This window comes from Cyrtonyx montezumae, unplaced genomic scaffold (assembly GCF_038088225.1).
Source record: "Cyrtonyx montezumae isolate F1298 unplaced genomic scaffold, pur_monq_1.0 scaffold_10, whole genome shotgun sequence".
Classification (NCBI taxonomy): Eukaryota; Metazoa; Chordata; class Aves; order Galliformes; family Odontophoridae; genus Cyrtonyx; species Cyrtonyx montezumae.
In genome coordinates this window covers 41501416-41519969 of record NW_027071826.1, presented here as the reverse complement: position 1 = coordinate 41519969, position 18554 = coordinate 41501416, and the positions used below count along the sequence as shown (strand labels likewise).

Below are 18554 nucleotides of genomic sequence, written 5' to 3'. Positions count from 1 at the left end.
TTCCAACATGCATTGCCAGGCTCTGGTTGCACAGGCTCAGGGCTGATCCTCTTGCGAAAATCAGGAATTACTACCTGGAGCAGAGTTATGTTCACACACTACAGATCTAGGTAGGACTTGCTTCTGTGTGAATGGGGAAGAACAGAGCTGAGGTTACAGAAAATCAGAATGAAACAATGGGAAAAAAATAAATCTGTGAACCTTTGGTGTTTGCTCCCTGAGCTTGGGAGCACTCCAAAACACACCTTAGCTGCCAAGGATTTTCTTTACTATTCATAGCTTTTTCATTGTGATTAGTATTTTGATGAAGCTTCTAACATTTTCATTCATTCCTGGTGAAAGTAGCAATGCCCCACAACTCTCCCAAGGTCAACACATCCTCAAAGGATGGTACCAGGCCCATGGATCTGGTTCCTCTCCCATTACTAGGAACACCACTACACAAACAGCTAGCTTGATTATGCACAAGCCCACTTAAAATTTCCAGTCATTTTGAATCCAGCACAGCTCTCATCACAGGAAAGAATGATGAATGGCACCAGCATGATGCCTAAATCAGGACTGCACTGGGAAACAGACCCCCCAGGTTTCCTCAGAGGCTGGCAGGACTCTGCCACCTTTTTGGTGCAGACATTTCCTCTGAAATTGCTCCATGTCTTTTAGTGATTACCTGTCCCAGAGTTGAAACGCTCTGACAGCAACTGTGGTTTTGGCAAAGGCCCTCCTGTGAATTTCCTGCTCAACACCAGAAAGTCAAGTTTGTGGTTTGCTGCATGCTGCTTGCTCTGGCACTGAAATGAAACCAGTTCCTTCCTAAGCCTGATGTTAAATCACAGCCCATTTCATCCTGCCCAGAAACCTTGCTCCTCCTCCAGATAGGCACATTTGGCTAGCTCTAAAGGAGAGCTTGACCTCCAGCTTCCTCTTCCATCAGGATCCTGAAGTCATTGCCTTCTTGGCTCTTTCTAATGAGATAATTTAGATATTACCATCAGTGACAGATCAGCTAGCAGGAGAAAGCCTGGGTCTGTGCTTAGAGGAACCTGAAAGCTGCCAGGGACATCTGATTAACTCAACAGAGCCCAGGGATGCTGAGCTTGGCTAACTTACCTGCTTTTTGAGCATCACTGACTGCATAGGCTTGCCCTCCAGGGGCCCTAAGGACAGCAAGGCATACAGCATGGAGCCACAGCTGACCCTGTGCAGCCCTGCATGAGCTTAGGATGCTCTACGGCTGGCCCAGCATGCTAGAACAGTCCCTAGGCAACCTGCACCAGAGCCACCGGATGCACTGCAGGGAGCCTGCTGCCACTCAGCACAGCCCTGGGTGTGCACAGGCAGGGGGCACTGAGCAGATCTGAATGCAGTCTTAAGGAAATCACTTCTCTGCTTACCTTTTTTAAGTCACAGCTTTATATAAATAAACCCAACTCCTGCCTAAAAGCAAGACTGTATCCTCAAGCCTCCTAGGAAAACAGCACTAAGAACTTAGCTTTGGCTCCATTTTTCCACAAGAAAAAACAAACCAATTGCAGAACATTTATAAATTCTTTAAAGAGTCCAGACAGACTTCTCTAGATGAAGAGGATTCCAGTTCAGTAACAAAAGATCAGAAGAATGCAGGGTTGAAAGAAAGATACTGGCAGATAGAAGCATTGTTAAATACATAACTGTTATACAGTATGGATTATGAATACAGTACATCCTTCCCCCCCATGTTTATTTAAAAAAAATATATATTACCTTCTCCACAGCAGTTTCATAGCTTTTTTGGTGTAAGATTCTGCAAGTAATTTGAGGGAATATGTAACAGTGCAATACCATCTCTTCAAACATCTGCACTCGCACAAACTACAGCCAGCAATCTCAGAGCATACCAGCTACGGCATCATCCTAGCTTAGTAGGGAATGAGAGAAACAAGCATTGATAGACTTTATTCAGTGTTTTTATTTCTGTACAAAAACATTTAAAATGGTAAGCAGTCTGAATGCTAATAAAACCCAATGTGTCACACTGTCCAAAAACAGTGTGACACAAGAACTGTTTACTCAGTTTTTGAAGTTACAAGCTATGCCACAAGTAGATTTGGGCTCAGGTGGAGAATGCCAAACTGCTGAGCTCGTGCGCTTGAAATATCGAGGCTTGCTCTTGCCAAAAATATCTTCCAGCTTAGGGCTTGCTATCAACCCAAAGAGTTGGTCAACATTCACTGGATGATAGTATTGGTGCAGAATGGCTTGATTAAGCTGAGACCCTATGAAAACAACCATATCAGAGAAGCAGCCTCAAACTGTCAGCGCTCTGCTTAAGGCATTCCTTTCCCTTAGAGCCCACAGGACAATTACTCTTCTTCATCCATACTCCCCCCAGAAAAAGCCAGTACAGTGAGTGCAATCAGCAGTCTATCTGCTCACTGTAAAGCTTTGAGCACCAGATTCATCTCTGGGTTGACAACATTTGTTTTACATCACTTGTCACCACACTAGAAATACCCCAAACTTGCCACACGTTGGTTTACCGCAGCAGGAGGGGCTGCCTCAACCAGTAAGCTCCCACAATTCTCTCACAGCCCTGACTCCAAACACACACAGAATTTAGGATTAGCTTTAACAGAACAGCACTTGCAAGAAAGCAGATCCAGCCCCCCTCACCACTCACAGCCAGCAGCTGCCAACAGTGCTGAAGTCTCACACCCCTGAACTGTATTTTAAGGAAGCTGAGATCATGCTGAGCAGATCTGGGGAGCTCCTGCTTCCCAGGGAAGGAATTGAAGGCCAACCAAACTTGGCACCTACCATCAGCCCAAGCAGGGACAGGCTTCCGAGGTTCATTCTCGTCATCTGTGGAATCATCACTGTTCAGATCCATCCCATAGTTATTGGGGGACCTGGGTTCTTCTGTGCCCTTTGGAGGTGCTAAGCAGGATGTGGAGATGGATTTCTGAAACCACAGAGACAACATTTATGAGAGCAGCAAACATACCTTGCAGCCTGACAGAAGAGTTTGCTTTGCTAGAGCAGGCTTACCCAGACTGACCCCTTGCAGACATCTCAAAGCTCTGGCATTAGCAAGACAAACAGGCCGTACTAAGATCCCAGATTAGATCCCACAGCAGTATGGTGTTAATATACCTACGGTGCAACCCTCACACTAACCCAAAGCCATGAGTTAAGAGGGAGGCTTTACAGTGCTCTATGCTGGGCAAGAAACAGCAAAGTAAAGGTAGCCAGAAAGAAGAACTGACAGTAGACTTTTAGAGCAGACTGTTCATATACACATTTTCATTTTGAGTTCAGAGCAGGAGACCAGAAAGGTTACTCAACTGTCTATGGGAACTTATATTACAGGTGTTTCAGTTAACGTACAGATTCTTATTTGGCAGATAATTTAGGTTGAAACTTCTGGAAGTACTGAAATCCTTCTGGCTTTTTTTTTTTTGAGATCTGTTTTGAAACTGTATTTTGATGAAAGCCAAGCTCAAGACTGTGTACCACAGCAGGAACTGCAAACTGCATAACTCAAACAGCTGCTTGTTCAACCTGCAGCTTTCAAGCCATGGGGAACTGCCTGCCAGCACCTGGTGAGGATACAGCTAGGGCTCCATTTCACTTTGAAGCTGGAGGTCAGAACAGCACACGACAAAGCCTGGAGGGACCTGCTGCCTTTGTGGTAAAGAAGAACAGGGAATGACTAGAAGACCTGACAGTTGCATGTAGTCCAGAAACACATAGAGGTACTGAGCAGAGGATAAACCAGGAAAGGCATCATTATGGAGACATCAGCACAAACTACTGGCATACCTCTCTGAAGTGCCTGTATGTTGGTGAGCACAGGATGAGGAACAAACAATGAAACAGTGATGTGCTGCAGTTCTGCTGGGATCATAGAGATGTGGTGCAAAGATGGAACTAGGTACTCTTTTTTGGAGCCCAGAAGTAGTATAAGAGGCAATGGGAGCAGCCTAAACTGAATTTCAGGAGGCTCTGTCTGAATACCAGAAAATAGTCCTCTGCTGTGGCTGTCCAGAAAGGTGGTAGAATCTCCTTTCTTGGAGATGATCAAAGTCTGTCTGAAAACAGTCCAGTGTTAAGTTGCTTTACATGACCCTGCTAGAGCAGAGGTGTTAGGCCAGGTACTTCCAGGGGACACTTCACCTTCACCATTCTTTTTGCAGTGTTCTTTGTATTTGATCCAAGTACAGGATTACTCTGTATAAAAGCAGTCACTGTATTCTGTAACTTGCTCACTGTCTCTGTAAGCCTTTTCTGTTTTGTTTTTTTTTTTTTTTTAGAAAGGTAGTGCAAGAACATACCACATATCAGTAAGCACTTGGCTTTTGAACACATTGCTCAAACCTACTCACATGTTTCATGGCAAATCTGACTTTCATTCTCTACAACTTGAACAGTCACAGAATTAAGAAGTCAGCCACAGGACGAGAGAAAGAAAGGAGTATTTACTGCCAAAAGGGGCACTCAGAGCTGACTGAATCTTCCAGCAGCTTTTTCTTCACCTCTCCAGATATTAAATTTAAGAGGTTCAAGTCCAAACAAGCTTCTGGAGATTTAAACAGCTAAACGGACTTTACAGGCAAGCCTGAATCATTGTTGCAACTGCGCAGCTAAAGGCTCGGCAAGCTAAACTGACATCTCATGGTGTGCTGCCATCCTGCGGTCATTTCCAACATCTTTTCAAGAAAACAATTGCTATTTGTTCACGTTCTCCTGCACTGAGCTATCAGCTAAGTAACAGAGAAGAAAAACTTCTCAATTTTCACTCTGCACAAATCCCAGTTAAACCTCAACAGTTTCTTTCGAGGATTTCACCTCCTGGTCACCTTCTTTGTCACTGTAAACCAGCAGGTTAACAAAGCATAGAAGCAAATCAGTTACCACAAAGCTATTTCAAGGGCTCCACTGGAACTGAAGCTCACCTTTACAGTTTTGCTCAGCCATGTGCTGGAGGCAGCAGTAAAAGATTCTGGTTGCTCAATTTTTGTCTCTTCTGCCAACTGCTGCTGTGACTCCTGCAGACCATCTCCCTTTTGTCAAGGCATAAGAATTAAGTTATTCATTAATGTTCACTCAAGCAAAATAATCGGGCTATCTCTGGAATTTATTTTCTGAAGAAATTCTCTACCCCTTTGTCTTTGGTAAGGCGAGGGGGAAGAGATTAAGAATCATGCAGATAAAGCGACAGCTGTCTTGGCTCAGATTCATATCAGCAAAGTCTCTAGAGCCCACACTCTGTCACTTTCAGCTAGTTAATAGAGGTCACTGCTGTGGACTCTGGCTGTGTGGCTCTCTCCTCCTGCCCAAGCAGCTAGTGCAGCTGTTTTGGGGTTTCCTCCTCCTAATAAAGAGGAAAGCTTTGCAGAAGTTGAGCTCTATTTCAACCCAAACCACTTTATCCAGGTGTTTCATCTGCCACTGTCCTCAGCAGAGGAGAAGCTAACACAAGGAGAAGGAAGAGCCACTCAATTAGATTCAGCTTCTCTCATCTGGAGAAGCTTCTTGATGCCTTACTCCAGCCCAACTGCTGGTTATACATAAGGAATTCAGTTTTCCATTAAGTTTATATAGCAAAAATAGGAGTCCCAGGGCTAGCACCTTCTAGATTAAAATTAGTCAGAACAAGAACAAAATTTATCTTCAAGAGTGGTACCACTTGGGACTTAGGTAGTGCAGAAGGCAGAAGAGTGAGGCATTATTTAAAGTGGAATGGAAATATTACTACGATATTTTGCAACAAGCAGCTTTGACTAAATACTAGCTATCCTTGAAGCACTAAGAAGTAACAAAGGACTTGGAAAGCAAAACCAATCTTAAAAAATAGTAAGTTTGCATGTTCTATACTTTACTGCTTTACAAAAAAATTTGTTGCAAGCAACTGTAACTCCTCACCTTTGTGTTTTTATCAGTAAAGACCACGGATTCTGCCTGTGAATGGGGGGCCTTCTCTTTCCCCCACTGTTTGAGATCCCTGAGAAACAAAACTAAAGTTTAGTTACATAGAAAAGCATGCTTCCACCCCTCCCTGCTAGCTTTCTTATAGGCTCTTGGCTTTAGCACCCCAAACCTCTGGAATTGCCTGACACTCACATCAGACTCCCAACTGAAGCAATACTGTTTATATTTATTGCTTTGCCATGCCTGTTGCTAAGTCCCCCTCTCCAGAATAGAAACAGGCTAATACCTCTCCTTCACTTGTTCCACCTGTCGCTGCTCTACATCATTTTTCAGTTCCAAAACTTTTCCTTTTACTTCCACTTCAACTTCTCTTGTCTTCTGCAGTACTTCTTGCTGCTCAAATTTATCTTCCACCTGAAGAAGAACACACTTGTAACCCTCCAATTCAAGTGGGGAAAGATGGGGTGGATGTGAAATGAGGGCTTGGCAACAAATTATGCTCATTACATCCCATTCTTATCTTTCATAGCTTATCCACTACCAGTTGTGGAGATTGAAGGGAAATACTGCCCAAGTTCCCTGGTGCTTAAACCTAATGTGAACCGTCTAGACAGAAATCTTGCAACAGATTCTTCCACTTCTCCGAATCCCCGTGGCTCCTGGCAGTAACTGCTCCCTGTTTTACCAGGCAGATCAGTGCATGGGTTCCTTTCCTTTTCTATATGCAAGAGGGTTACTAGAGTTGTTCTTACCAACTTGATTATTTTCTGCTTCCGCACATCAGTTTCCCAAGGTTTCTTTGATAGTTTTTTCTTGCTCCGTTCCTCTGGCACCTTTTCTTCCCGCACCTGGGAGAGGCGCACCTGAAAAAGCCCCATGCATCTGCTTCACCACCCCTCAGGACACACTGCCTTTCCCAAATGGAGGATGGGGGAAGCTGCTGAAGTCTGAAAACTGGTATCCAAGTTCTAATAGGACCAAGAACCCAGCACCAGGCACATGGATTTAGCACCAACCTTGTGCAAGTCCACCACCTACTACAGGTCATGTGGAGAAACACCCACCACCTGGAGTGCTGCAAGAAAAGAGCACAGAAGCCATTACACAAGTACAGAATACATGCTTTCACCCTGAATGTGATTCTCTGCGGAACAAGGGCATCTAGCACCTGGTTTGTGTTCTGTCTCAAAATGCTACTGCTAAGCTGCAGTGTGAATTGAGGACCTGAAATGTGAGCCCCAGACACCATGCTTTTGCCTGAGTTGCCCCAGTCAATGCACTAGTATGTGCACAGGGGCAGGCTAGCCAGGGCTGCATGTACTTTTGTCCACTGAGGTTTTCAGATAAGCTGAGGGAAGCACAATTTCTTCTTCTTTTTTATTTTTTAAGTCTAAGTTTTTCCAAAGGTCAGTCTAGATTACTCCTTAAAGTGAGCAACCATGTATTCTCCTAGAGCTCTATCCAGGTCAGCTTAGCACAACCTCCCTCATTCCTGCACAACCTGCACTGTTGTAAAAAAGAAGCAAGCCTACACATAGCCATCAATGGCTGATCCTGGTATACTTGCTTTCTATTTGTCCTCAAAAAAGGGAGGAGACCAAGCCTTAAAAACAGACAATACAAAACACAAACAGCTGGTGCTGCCACATCTACTAGCCATGTGCATTCCTTGCTCACTTGGTAGCTATTCTTTCCTGCCACACTTCTGCAACCACTGTGGCATCAATGCCTTTAATGCTGTGCAAACAACTGGATAACACTGTCTCACCTGCAGGGCCTGTTCACAGGACAGTCAAGGGATGCTGCTACATTCCTTGAACGCAGCACACTATAGATCATGCATGTCAGAACAGGAATGTTTAGAATCACTGCAGAGGTATGGAGAACAAAAGCCTCCCCTTGTTAGAGAATTTCAAAGTCTATTTTAAATGCAGACTTTCCCACCACTTGATTAGTCACCACGAGCAGCAACCCTGCACTTGCACACATCATGTCAGCGGCCTGTTTGCACCCACTTGGTCTCATAGCTCACTGTGACAATTTCATTATTCTGAATGGCTCAAAGCTTAGTCAGGCTGCTTACCCTTTCATCACACTGTAAAATCTTCTGCTCCATCCGCTTTTTCTTCTCCTCTTCCATTTGTTCCACCCGCTCTCGAGCCTGCAGTGCCTTCCTCAGTCGCTCTTCCCTCTTCCTAAGGAATGTGTGTGCAAGAGGGGCTTGTTAGCTTTGTTTGCTCTAACACAGAGGATAAGGGAACAAGGTAAATTGAGTTTGTGGCTCATTTTCTAGCACAGCAGCTTGCCACAGATCATGAGAAAACAATTATTTTGCTTGAATTGTTTTGGCTGAGCTTAACTTCAGCTCTTAATCTGGATTAAGTCTACCAGAAATCAGCAGGTGTTTTGCACTGATGCAGTTATTACTGCAGCAAGCCATGAGCAGTAGGGCTCAAGGTGCCCAGGGATCATTATCTGCTAAATGCTTTTTCTGGGTGGGTTGCACAAAGCATGGTATAGCAACGCTGCCTGCCTAGCAGAAAAAGACTTCAAGGCGATTCTCCACTGAACCAGGCAACAAACAGGATGTAAGAGATTCAACTCACTGCTTCATTTCTGCCTGCCGACGTATCTTTTCCTCCTCCACTTTCTTTTTCCTTTGTTCCTCAGCCTCCTGCTTCTTCCTGAGGCTTTCCAGTCTCTGCCGCTCCTTCTCCTGAAGGGAGATGAGTTCAGACTATACCAATTGCTGGGGCCTGTTTCTGCCCTCAGGCTGCTTGTGCACTAGCAGCTAGAGGCTAAGCAGCCTGCTAAACAAAGAAGTCCCTGTCAGAGTCATGTTCACCCACACACAGCGATGGGAAGTGAATAATAGGTAAGAAACAATGCAGATTTGGCAGCAACACTTATTCAACTGTACTATCTTCTCAGAGCAGAAGAGTCATGGGGATGACAAGGAAACAAGTATTTCAGTTGTACAGTTGTCTTGTCCAGGCAAGGGAAGTTGCCCAGCACTCTGCTCCTGTAGGTGACCACCTGTAGCAAACACTTCTTGCCCAGGACAGTGCTACCCATGTCAGCAACTAGGAGAAGCAGGGAGAAGGAATAAAGTGCAAACAGTCATGCTTAGAGGCCAAAAGTTTCTTAGTAGTTCCCAGGTCCAGCAGAACACACCTGCAGAGGAGATCCTGCCACCTCACCACTGCCATGGCCAGTTTACATTTTTTGGACTGAACAGAAGAGCTATGTGGAAGCCAGTGTGAGAGTAAAGAGCCATCAGTGCTTGTGAGGCAAGAAGCACAGCCACTACAGACTGCCAACCCCACAGTTGTGTCATTACTTACAACAAAGTCTCCCTGTAGAGAAGAGAAACACAATGAGTGCTTGTAAGAAATACTAGAACCCTGCATCACTGTACACCACCCTGTTAGCTGCAGCTCCTTACAAGTACATGCAGGGAAACCCACTGCCTAACCCCACGCAGCCTGTCTTTCAGCCCTGGAGCAGCCACTTATGTGATACAAAGGCAGATTCCCATTGCAAGAAGCTTCCCATTTTACCACAGTTAAACAGTTACAGAACATAAAGTGTTTCCACTGACTATAGAACAAAGCAGTGAGATTTCTCTGCATCTGAGGAAAGATTGAGGAATGGTGCTAAAAACAAAACAGCCCTGGCCAATAACAGTGTCTGTGGTCTTGCCTTGCTTCACCTGTCCAATTAGTTTCTCTCCCCTGGGGAGGCTGAGGTGGAATTATGAGGACAGTTTGCTGTTATGACATACACTGATCCACGATGGGCAACAGATCCAGGAATACATCTTTACTGAACAGTCATCCTGCCCCTCCCCCAGACTTGATCCCCTCATCCAGCTTTGTGAGGGAAAGTTGGATTCTTACGCACCTTAAGATCAGGTCGTGTGGGAGTATTGCGTTTGATGAAGTTCTTCATGACACCCCCACGTCCCGTGGACCCAGAGGCTGCAAGTAGCTGGTTTCTCTGCACAGCCTGAAGGAAGTTCTTCAATGGTCTAACAACCTAAGAGAAAAACATGGAAGTGAGCACCTGCCAGGGAAAATGAGGCAAGGAAGGGCCATGGCAGAGACTCGCCTTGCTAGCTGGAGAAGCAGAAGGCGGAGTCTGGTTTGCAGAATTCACATGCTTGTCATCCAAAGGGGATTGGGCACCACCTTCTGGATGCTGCCCATTCCATATGACGCCCATTGCTTGCTTATAACTTCTTGTCCTGTTGGCGTTAGCAAAAGGGACATGAAGTCCCCATTAAGCTCCTCAGGTTTTAACAGGAACACTTACTGTTTTACAGCACCCTCTGCCTACTTGCTACCACCAGAGCAGTTGGACCACCTAGGAATCAGTGAACTATGGAGCAGGAGCACCACCTAGACAATACTTACAGACAGAAGAGGCACATGACAGCTTGGTAAGAGAACACCCAAATTTCAGAGCAGTGGTATACAACATCACCCCCACTCTCTCATTCCTCACTCTAATCCCCAGCAAGCAAACATATATCTGGTATCAACAACAAAAGACAGACACATGTTAGCAACTAGCCATTCCAGCTCACCTCACTGGCAAGGTTTCATTTGCTTTATAAACACTATGTACTTTCACAGGAATGTAACCCATGTCAGAAATCCCTTTATATGCACCCACCAATGCCAGTGGGAATGCCTCACTGTGCAGTTGGGGCCCAATCCAGCAGCAGTTCCAAGGAAAGCTGCAGATTCTGACCCATCACACATTAAGCACCCACATGAGAACAGGTTACTGCTACTCTCCCTTCCCACCCATCACCTGCAGCAAATCCACCCCAGCAAAACCTAATGGGACAGACTAAGGACGAAGCTAAAAGCAGCTCAAATCTCACATGAAACATCAGTAATATAAGCAGTGAGAAAATAAGTCAGGCATTCCAGACACTTGCGCAAGATAAAAATAAATAGGTCAGTCACCTGCTTGTGTTGCTGTCTGAAAGTACTCCCAGATCACCCCTTTATGAACCACTCAGAGTCACAACTGAACTGTGAGGTAACAGTGCTGTTTTAGTAATCTTTGCTGGCTTGTGCATGAACTAATGCATCTGGGATCAAGGTCTGGCTGCAGGAAATCACACAGAACTCCCACAGCATAAGATTTCAAGACTCCACTGGGGAGTGGGACAGGAAGGGGAAACACCCAAAGCTTTTAAAAGAAATTATTTAAGAAGGCCAAGCCTAACTCCCCCCAAACCACAGGTTCATTCCTCCCTTGGAAATGTCTCATACCAGATGCATGAAGGATTCTCTTGGGACTTGGCACAGTGGGCTTGATCTTGGTTCTTGTTTGAAGGTTCACCATTTGGACTTACACAGCTGCCTGTGAAGAAATTTGTAGTCAGCACCACATTCAAGACATTCTGCAGGGTTCTTACTCCAGCTCAGAGTCCCATGGCACGTAACCAAACTGCAAAAGCAGAAGCCTATATGGCTACCTTGAATATCAGTGCTGTATGCAAACTGCAAGGCATTCATCTTGTGCTTATTCAGAAGGATCTGTACAACTTGTCTCACCAGAAGGACTGTAGGTACTCCTACTTCCATTCCAGCTACAGCTGCTATGGGATACTGCAGATCCCACAAAAAGTCCAAATAGCTGCTTTCTTTGAGGCACAGTAAATAACCACGATGTTTAAATCCTCACCTAATGCAAGCCCAAAGTGGACAAGGATGCCAAGGTGCTTTAGCACAGTATTATGCTACAAGTCTGAGTGTTCTCATTTCAAGTGTTTCCATTTATTTATTATGGAGACTGATGTTTGACTAAACCATGTTTGTCTCAAGGCTTGGATACAAACCTTTACAAGGATTTGCAAGATGTCCTTGCTTATCTAACTGCATATGTCTCATCCCCTCAGGAGATCACATGTTTACCTGAAAAACTACCTTGACTGGTCAAAAGTAGTTTTGTTTCAGTACAAGTCCCAGATTTCCCACAAACCCTCACGTAGAATCCTTAGTCTGTGTGCCTCTGTGGCTTCATACAAGAAAAACAAGACTAGCACAACATTACTTTCATTATTCCCTGTCTGCTCTTCAGAAGGAGACACATGCTGTGCAGGAGGGCTGGCAGCTTTTTCACTTTTGCTTGAAGCAAGCAAGTTTTCAGGAGCCTAAAGGAAAGGGAAACAAACATCTTAGCATCATTCTCCCAGATGAACAAGACTGTAATACACCTCTGATCCTGAAAAAACAACCAGTCACTCTCAACTGCAATCCTACTGCTAGCCTAGGGACTCTTCCTCCCAGCCAGAGTTGATAGATGCTGATTCACTTCTGTAACACAGGGCTCTGCTCATGAAACTCCCACTAAGGCTAGTAAGATGACTGTTGCCCAGTCTTTTCTCATCAATAGCAGGACACTTTGGTTTGACTTCAGGTCCAATAAAGTGCCTTCGGAGTGAGGGACAACTTCTATACACTTTGGAGACAAGTTCGAACTACAGATATTCTATTCTTTACAGAAAAATCCCTTTAGAGTATCTAAGATTACAGTATAATAGTACACTTCAAATACCACTGTAGGATATTCTCAGGAGTATAAGCAAGTCACTGAGACACAGCATGCAGGCTGCCTGCACATACATACAGGATATGCCTTCCCCAACTTGCTAAGATGCCACCACCCACAGTAGAACCAGCAGCTGTCCACTTGTCCTTCTGCAGCTTCCCAGTAGCACCAGTGAACTGTTTGGAGGCAGAGTGAGTCCCTTTCTCTGCTGGGCTAACTTTCAGATAAGCCAGTTGGCAGTACTATCACACAAGATATTTTTGCCAGTTCAAAAGGATGGGCTGGGTTTCTTTGTCTTGCTAGCACTGAAGACTGATGTGAGCTTGTTGCATTCACAGCCATTCTGGCAAAATAAAGCACATTCATTTGAACTGCCCTTTTGAATCCTGTACTTCAAATCAGCCAGGCAACAAAGACTTGCTAAGAATATACACAGTCAATCACCATGCCCAGATGACAGGCAAAGCTTGCAAACTCCTGGGAATCTGTCCAACAACCTCTGAAAACTCCATCTTAAAGAGGCCTGAGCAAGGCACAAAGGGCCTCCGTCCACCAGGAGCTTGTAGCCAACAGGCATAACAAGCTGCCCAAGCATTAGAAAGGCTGCACCGTCCAACTCAGCAGTGCCTGCTAAACTTGAAGCAATGTGACAGAATCAACCCTGGGCTGCCCTCCTTACATCCAGTCATAATGCTTCTAACTGCTCAACAGAAGATCGGTAGGTCATACATTAGAACTCACCTTCTCACTTGGGGAGCTCAGTTCCAGTCCAGGTCTGCAAAAAGAAAATTTTGATTTTATTTCAGAGAATTTAAAAACCACAGATATGTCCTTGTTGCACCTCTACCAGGACAGCATTCAGAAGGGCAAATTGTAGGGAATGAAAATGTGATGGAGCTAACATATGGATCCCAAGGAAAACACAGTCAAGTGTAAGGCCATCCAGATAAAGGCAGGAATCTGTTTCAGCTAGGCCACACAAATACAGAGATACAAATTCTTCTGATAGACTATTTTAATTATATTGCTGAATAACACGCTGATGAGCTTTGTTATCCCCTTTTTCCTGGAGTGCTTCCATACAGTAAGTAAACAAAGTTCTGCACACCTCAGGCAGAGAGCATCTCCCTGTTCACCTTTCAAGTCAGAAAAGCTGACTTAACCTCCAGCATCCCCAGGCATCCAGAGGCTGGGGAAAGCCAGTAGCTGCAGGACATAATTCACATGATGGCAGACAGAGCCATCACTAGTAGGCTCTCAGGGCTTGTGGCATAAGGTTAGATCCTGCATTAATGCAAGGATCAACCTCACTGTTAGTGTGAAAAAGCTTCTGAAGAGGATGGGCTGTGTCTGAACAACAGAAACCTGGAAATATCAACAAATTCCAGGTGATGACATCACCTAGAATAGTCAATTACAAAACCACAGTCCTATAACACAGAAGCAATCCCTACAGCTTCTGTATTCCTTGCAGCCTTTTTTTGTGGTTTCTTCCTGCTAAAATGGCAGCCTCACCTTAAATTATTGGTCTCATCTTCTTCCACAAAAACCTCTAAGGAGCTTTGACCTGGAGGGGGAAGAAAATAAAAATAGCTATCATAACAAAAGCCATCTTAGGGATTTCAGTCTGAGTCCTCCCAACAATGGCAATGCATACGTGGTAGAGCTCAGGTCTCTGTGCAGGCTTCTCCCAGGGAACACGCCGACTGCTCATCTTAGCTTACCACATGAGCACTACCACCTCCCTCAAAGTGTCACTGACAAACTGGTGTAGGCTGAGAAGGCAGAGAACTGGAGCAGCAGCTCCTCTGTGTGCAGACTGCTCCAGCTGCACAAACACACTCATGCCTGTGTCACAGAGATATCATTTCCCAGTCAATTGACTTCAGTTTCTGCCTCCCTCAACAATTTTATGCAGAGATTTGGTGGATTCTGGCTGATTCTATTTCCCCCCCAACATCACATAGCTGAAAGCGTTTTAACAAATGCCGAGATACAGTGTGACTCAAAGCTGACAAGCTAAATACCAAAGGCATTAGTTCTTTATTAGAAGCCAATCTGTTTTCAGAAGCAATGATTTTTAGAAAGCCCAAATCTGAAAGCCTTCCCTTCTAGCCTTCTCAGGAGCAGTAAGAGCAAGGGATATGAGAAATTTAGTGCTACCAGGAACAGCGTGGACTCTTGAACCTTGTTTCCTCAGGTGACTGTGCTATTTAGATTTGTCTGTGAAATTTATCTCTGCCAGTTTCAGAGAGCAGACACATTCAGCTTCTGCCAGTTCCTCAATAAAATCCACAGAAGACTCTCATACTGAAGACCCTCTTCAGGAAATGCAATAGCCTCAATCAATAAGCAACCAAACTACCCACATACCTAGAACCAGCTAGGATGCATTTTCCTTCCCACTCCACATCTACTTGCTTTTTTTTTTTTTTTTAATTAATCTGCAACTTCTGAGATGCAATTTCCAATACCTGTGCCCCAGCATAAACTCTTTCCACAGCAAAACGCAGCCTGATACTCACTCTGACAACAGATGGGGACCTGAAGATTGCACCCTAAATGGATGGAAGCCACAAAACTATTGCTGAGGAAATTAGGAGGAGCTGCAGTTAATGTGGATGAGCCACTCTACAGCAAAGCTAAAAGGCTGACTTAGCCAAATGAACGTACTCAATAACAGAAAAACTTACAGCTCACTCTGCTGGAGGCAGACGAAGATTCTTGTGCTGCTGCCTTCTTTGCAATGGCCCTGCTGATAGATCTCCGGATCATGCTCTCTCTTTTGGTGGCCAGAGAATATTTTTCTGCCAAGGAGGTCCTATGGCTTCTGCGGGAGCCACCCACACAACTTCGGCGTCCAGAACGTCGCGTTTTGGATACCACTGTGGTCATTTTTTTGTTGGAGTCCTGAAAAAGCACCTTTTCTAGGCCTTGAGAAGACAGATCTCCTTGGAGTATGGCAGGATCTCTATTTCTAGTAGCCTTAGGAGTGGAGGTACTTGCTTTTTGTTCAGTGGCCTCGTCCTCCTCCCTTGCTGACTGGTCATCAGGGACCACACTGACAGCAGGCACTTTGTATGGTTCAGTGACTACACCCTCCTCAGGCACCTGCTCCCCAGGAACAGCCTTACAGGTATCACTACAATCAGCACTGTCTTGCTGTGGAGGTAACTCAGCTTGAGGGCAGTCACTGCAGTCTACTTTCACCATAGGACTTTGCGCTTCCATTGGTAATGTCTCAGGCAGAGCTGGAAGCTCCATTTCAATGTTGGCCTGAGACCTCACTGCATGGTCAGGTGTGGACACCTCTTCCTCCTGACAGCCAGGGTTCCGAGGTTGCTCTTTGCTGCAGCATCTTTGGGAACTCGGCCTGGAAGGCACTAGCTTGACACTGCTTCTCCTCCTGGACAACCTTAAATAAGAACAACTTCAGATGAAGCAATGCAGAAATCTCCCACTCCTCAACTGTCTCAAAACAAGATGCAGATGAGTTCTGCAGTAAACCTACAGGCTTCCTCCTTGCACCCACTTCCCCTTACAACACACCATTTATCACTTGCTAAATGCAGGAGGAAAACCTTGAAAGCTCTGGCAGATTTAGCCAGGCACACTACATTTACTCACAAATGAAAGTAGAGACTTGAAACAAAGTGGAGAGCCAAGGTGAACGCGCCTAACAGCAGGAAAACTACAAAAACTTAAGGCAGCATAAACTAGTTAACAAAGGCTTACAGTTCCTTGTGGAAGACCATTCACTGCTAGCCTTCAAGTTGATACCCTCTGCCTTCCTTCCAGTTTTGTTCTCTTAATCTCACTCTGACCCTAGCAAAAAATATCACTTCCTGATAAAGTTGACAAAAACAAGACTGTTAATTGGGAAACTCATGAACATGCTAATAAGTAGTTTCTGAGATATGTACTGAGGGAACCATAGCAATGGAAACAACAGTGTTCTGACCTACAGGATTAATGTGCTTAACTCCAGTGTGAACTTCCTGTTGACAAATGACCATTCAGCCTTTCAGGCACTGACTCATCAGCAGATCTTTCTCAAAACTAAGTTTAAATTAGGAAAAAAAAACCACATGCAAACTTTATCTTCTTTACAGGAACAATCAAGCTGCTACCTGAAAACTAACAGCACTGCTTCAGAACTCTCCCTGTTTAGATTTACAGTATTTTCTTCTCCTGCCCTCCTTCAGCACACACATGCATGAACTTCCCACGCTTCCTTACTATTCTTGCTGTTCTCTCCATCCTCCATGTCTAGTTTTTGACAGTCTTTCAGTTCTAATTCTTCTGTGGCATTTTTCATTACGGTTATCAAAAGGTAAGGGCCTTACTACACAGTTTATTACTGTATATCCAGTTACTAGGTTAGGACACACTGAAGCAATTACCAGCACGCCTACTCTCAGATCACAGCATATGCTTTTCTGAAGAGCAGGTTATTAACCACCTTGTCCCAAGCACAAGATGAAAGCAGATGCAGTCAGTCACTGTGAAGCTATGATATCAAGGAAGTTAATTAGCATCAAAGCCAAATCATGCCCCAAACCATCCCTCCTTTGCATCCATTTGCAGACAACTGTTCTCAGGAAGAAAGACATTGCTCCATTTACCCTCCTCCTTACCTCTTCTACTTAATGAGTTTTGGCTTACTTTCCAATGAATCTCTTTACTGGTACAGGAAAGAGAAAGAAGAAAAATAAAGTTTGGCTGCTTGCCATTACTTCTACTACATTCTACTTGCTTCATTCCAAACCCCTCTGAGTCCTTTCTGCCTGCTAGCAGAATTAACAGCAATAGACATGACACTTTTGCACATTCCTTGTAGCAGGCTACGTTCTCAGGTGAGCGAACACTAAGAGCAACCTCAGGTCAAAAGCTGCGCTGAAAGAAAGCATGAAATTAAACAAAAAGAAAAAAAAAAAAAAACAAGCAAACAAGAAAGCAGAAAAAGATATTTATTGTTTTTAAACAGACAAAAAAGAAAGCGAAGGAACAGCTAATTCTCTACCAAATTTTCCAAGAATCAAAGCGTCAGTTGATTTTGACACACTCTTAAATTTACTAAATCAAGAAGCTATTCTGTATATGCGTACGCAGAAACGGTTAACATTTCATTTCACTGTTAAATGCCACATGCAGCAGAGCCAGACTCACCCACCTCCTCCTGGTTGGCTCATTCTCATCTTTCAGAGCTGAAGACTGCCTCTTCCTAGGCCGTCTCCTCTGGGATGGCGTTTTGGGCATCAGGCCAGGTTCAGCTCTGAAGTTGCTGCTGAAATGCAGAAAGCAGAGGCTGCTTTCCACTGCTAACTGCAAGTCACGTTGCCTGCCACCCAGCCATAGCAATGTTCACCCACAAAGAGCAGCAGGTAAGAAGCAATTGAGGTGTAACGTTACCCGGCACTAAGGCCTAAATGAAGCTGCTGTACACAGCCACATTAAATCCCACTCAGTGTAATAATGCTTAGGCTTACACCAGGGCTGTGCTACCAGCGGCCAGAAGCACACGTTATGCTCAGTGTTTGAGAGCATCCCAGGAGACTCCCCTGGAGGGCAGTCCCTACCTATCCAGCATCCTCAGGCCCTGCTCCTCCACCTCCCGCAGCCAGGCCAAGTGCTTGTGCTCAGCGTCATGAAGGAACCTCGAGAGTCTCTGCCTGCACACTTCCAGCAGCCGCATGGGACCGTCGGCTGTAGCCATAGCCTGCCTGAAACACAAGAAGCGAGATGAGAGCCCACTAGGATGCAGAAGATGACCAAAACCCATTGCGTGCCTTGCAGCATGGTACAGCTCTAAAGCAGACACAAGCCCAGAGAACCATCCTACTAGCCTTCCCCCAAGCCCATAGGACCAGACCCTAAGATGCACACCCACTTAGTACTGCCCACCAGCACTCTGAAGGAAGCACCGTACCCCACGAGTACAGCTCTCCCCCCTCCACTCCCGGTCCCAAATATCGCAGTTTCCACCAATCACGGCGCTCCCCCAGCGAAGCTCTGCCTACTACTGGCTACCTCCCGCGCCCATCACTTCCCCGCTGTTAAAATCCAGCTGCCCA

The 18554-nt window shown here is 45.1% G+C and overlaps 1 protein-coding gene across 1 annotated transcript; it reads right to left on the bottom strand.

Annotated features, from left to right (window-relative positions):
- Positions 1 to 1951: 1951 nt before the first annotated feature.
- Positions 1952 to 18364, bottom strand: LOC136060477 (inner centromere protein-like). The gene is made up of 17 exons (XM_065755044.1): positions 18060 to 18364; positions 17654 to 17767; positions 15174 to 15895; positions 13996 to 14047; positions 13222 to 13255; positions 11983 to 12082; positions 11199 to 11289; positions 10021 to 10156; positions 9814 to 9948; positions 8517 to 8626; positions 7994 to 8105; positions 6663 to 6758; positions 6197 to 6324; positions 5898 to 5983; positions 4935 to 5038; positions 2797 to 2941; positions 1952 to 2255 (listed from the first exon to the last, which is right to left on the bottom strand). Exons 1-17 carry the CDS (start codon positions 18260 to 18262, stop codon positions 2050 to 2052), a joined length of 2574 nt encoding a protein of 857 aa, XP_065611116.1. The 5' UTR covers positions 18263 to 18364; the 3' UTR covers positions 1952 to 2049.
- Positions 18365 to 18554: the final 190 nt, after the last annotated feature.

Bases quoted from the DNA above. Each gene is read 5' to 3' on its own strand.
- LOC136060477 (XM_065755044.1), bottom strand. From the start codon at position 18,262: ATGGGTTTTGGTCATCTTCTGCATCCTAGTGGGCTCTCATCTCGCTTC. The intron at 17,768-18,059 runs GTAGGGACTGCC...TCTGCATTTCAG, and splicing joins GGCCTGAGGATGCTGGATAG to CAGCAACTTCAGAGCTGAAC. The intron at 10,157-11,198 runs GTATGAGACATT...TAACGCCAACAG, and splicing joins GAGAATCCTTCATGCATCTG to GACAAGAAGTTATAAGCAAG.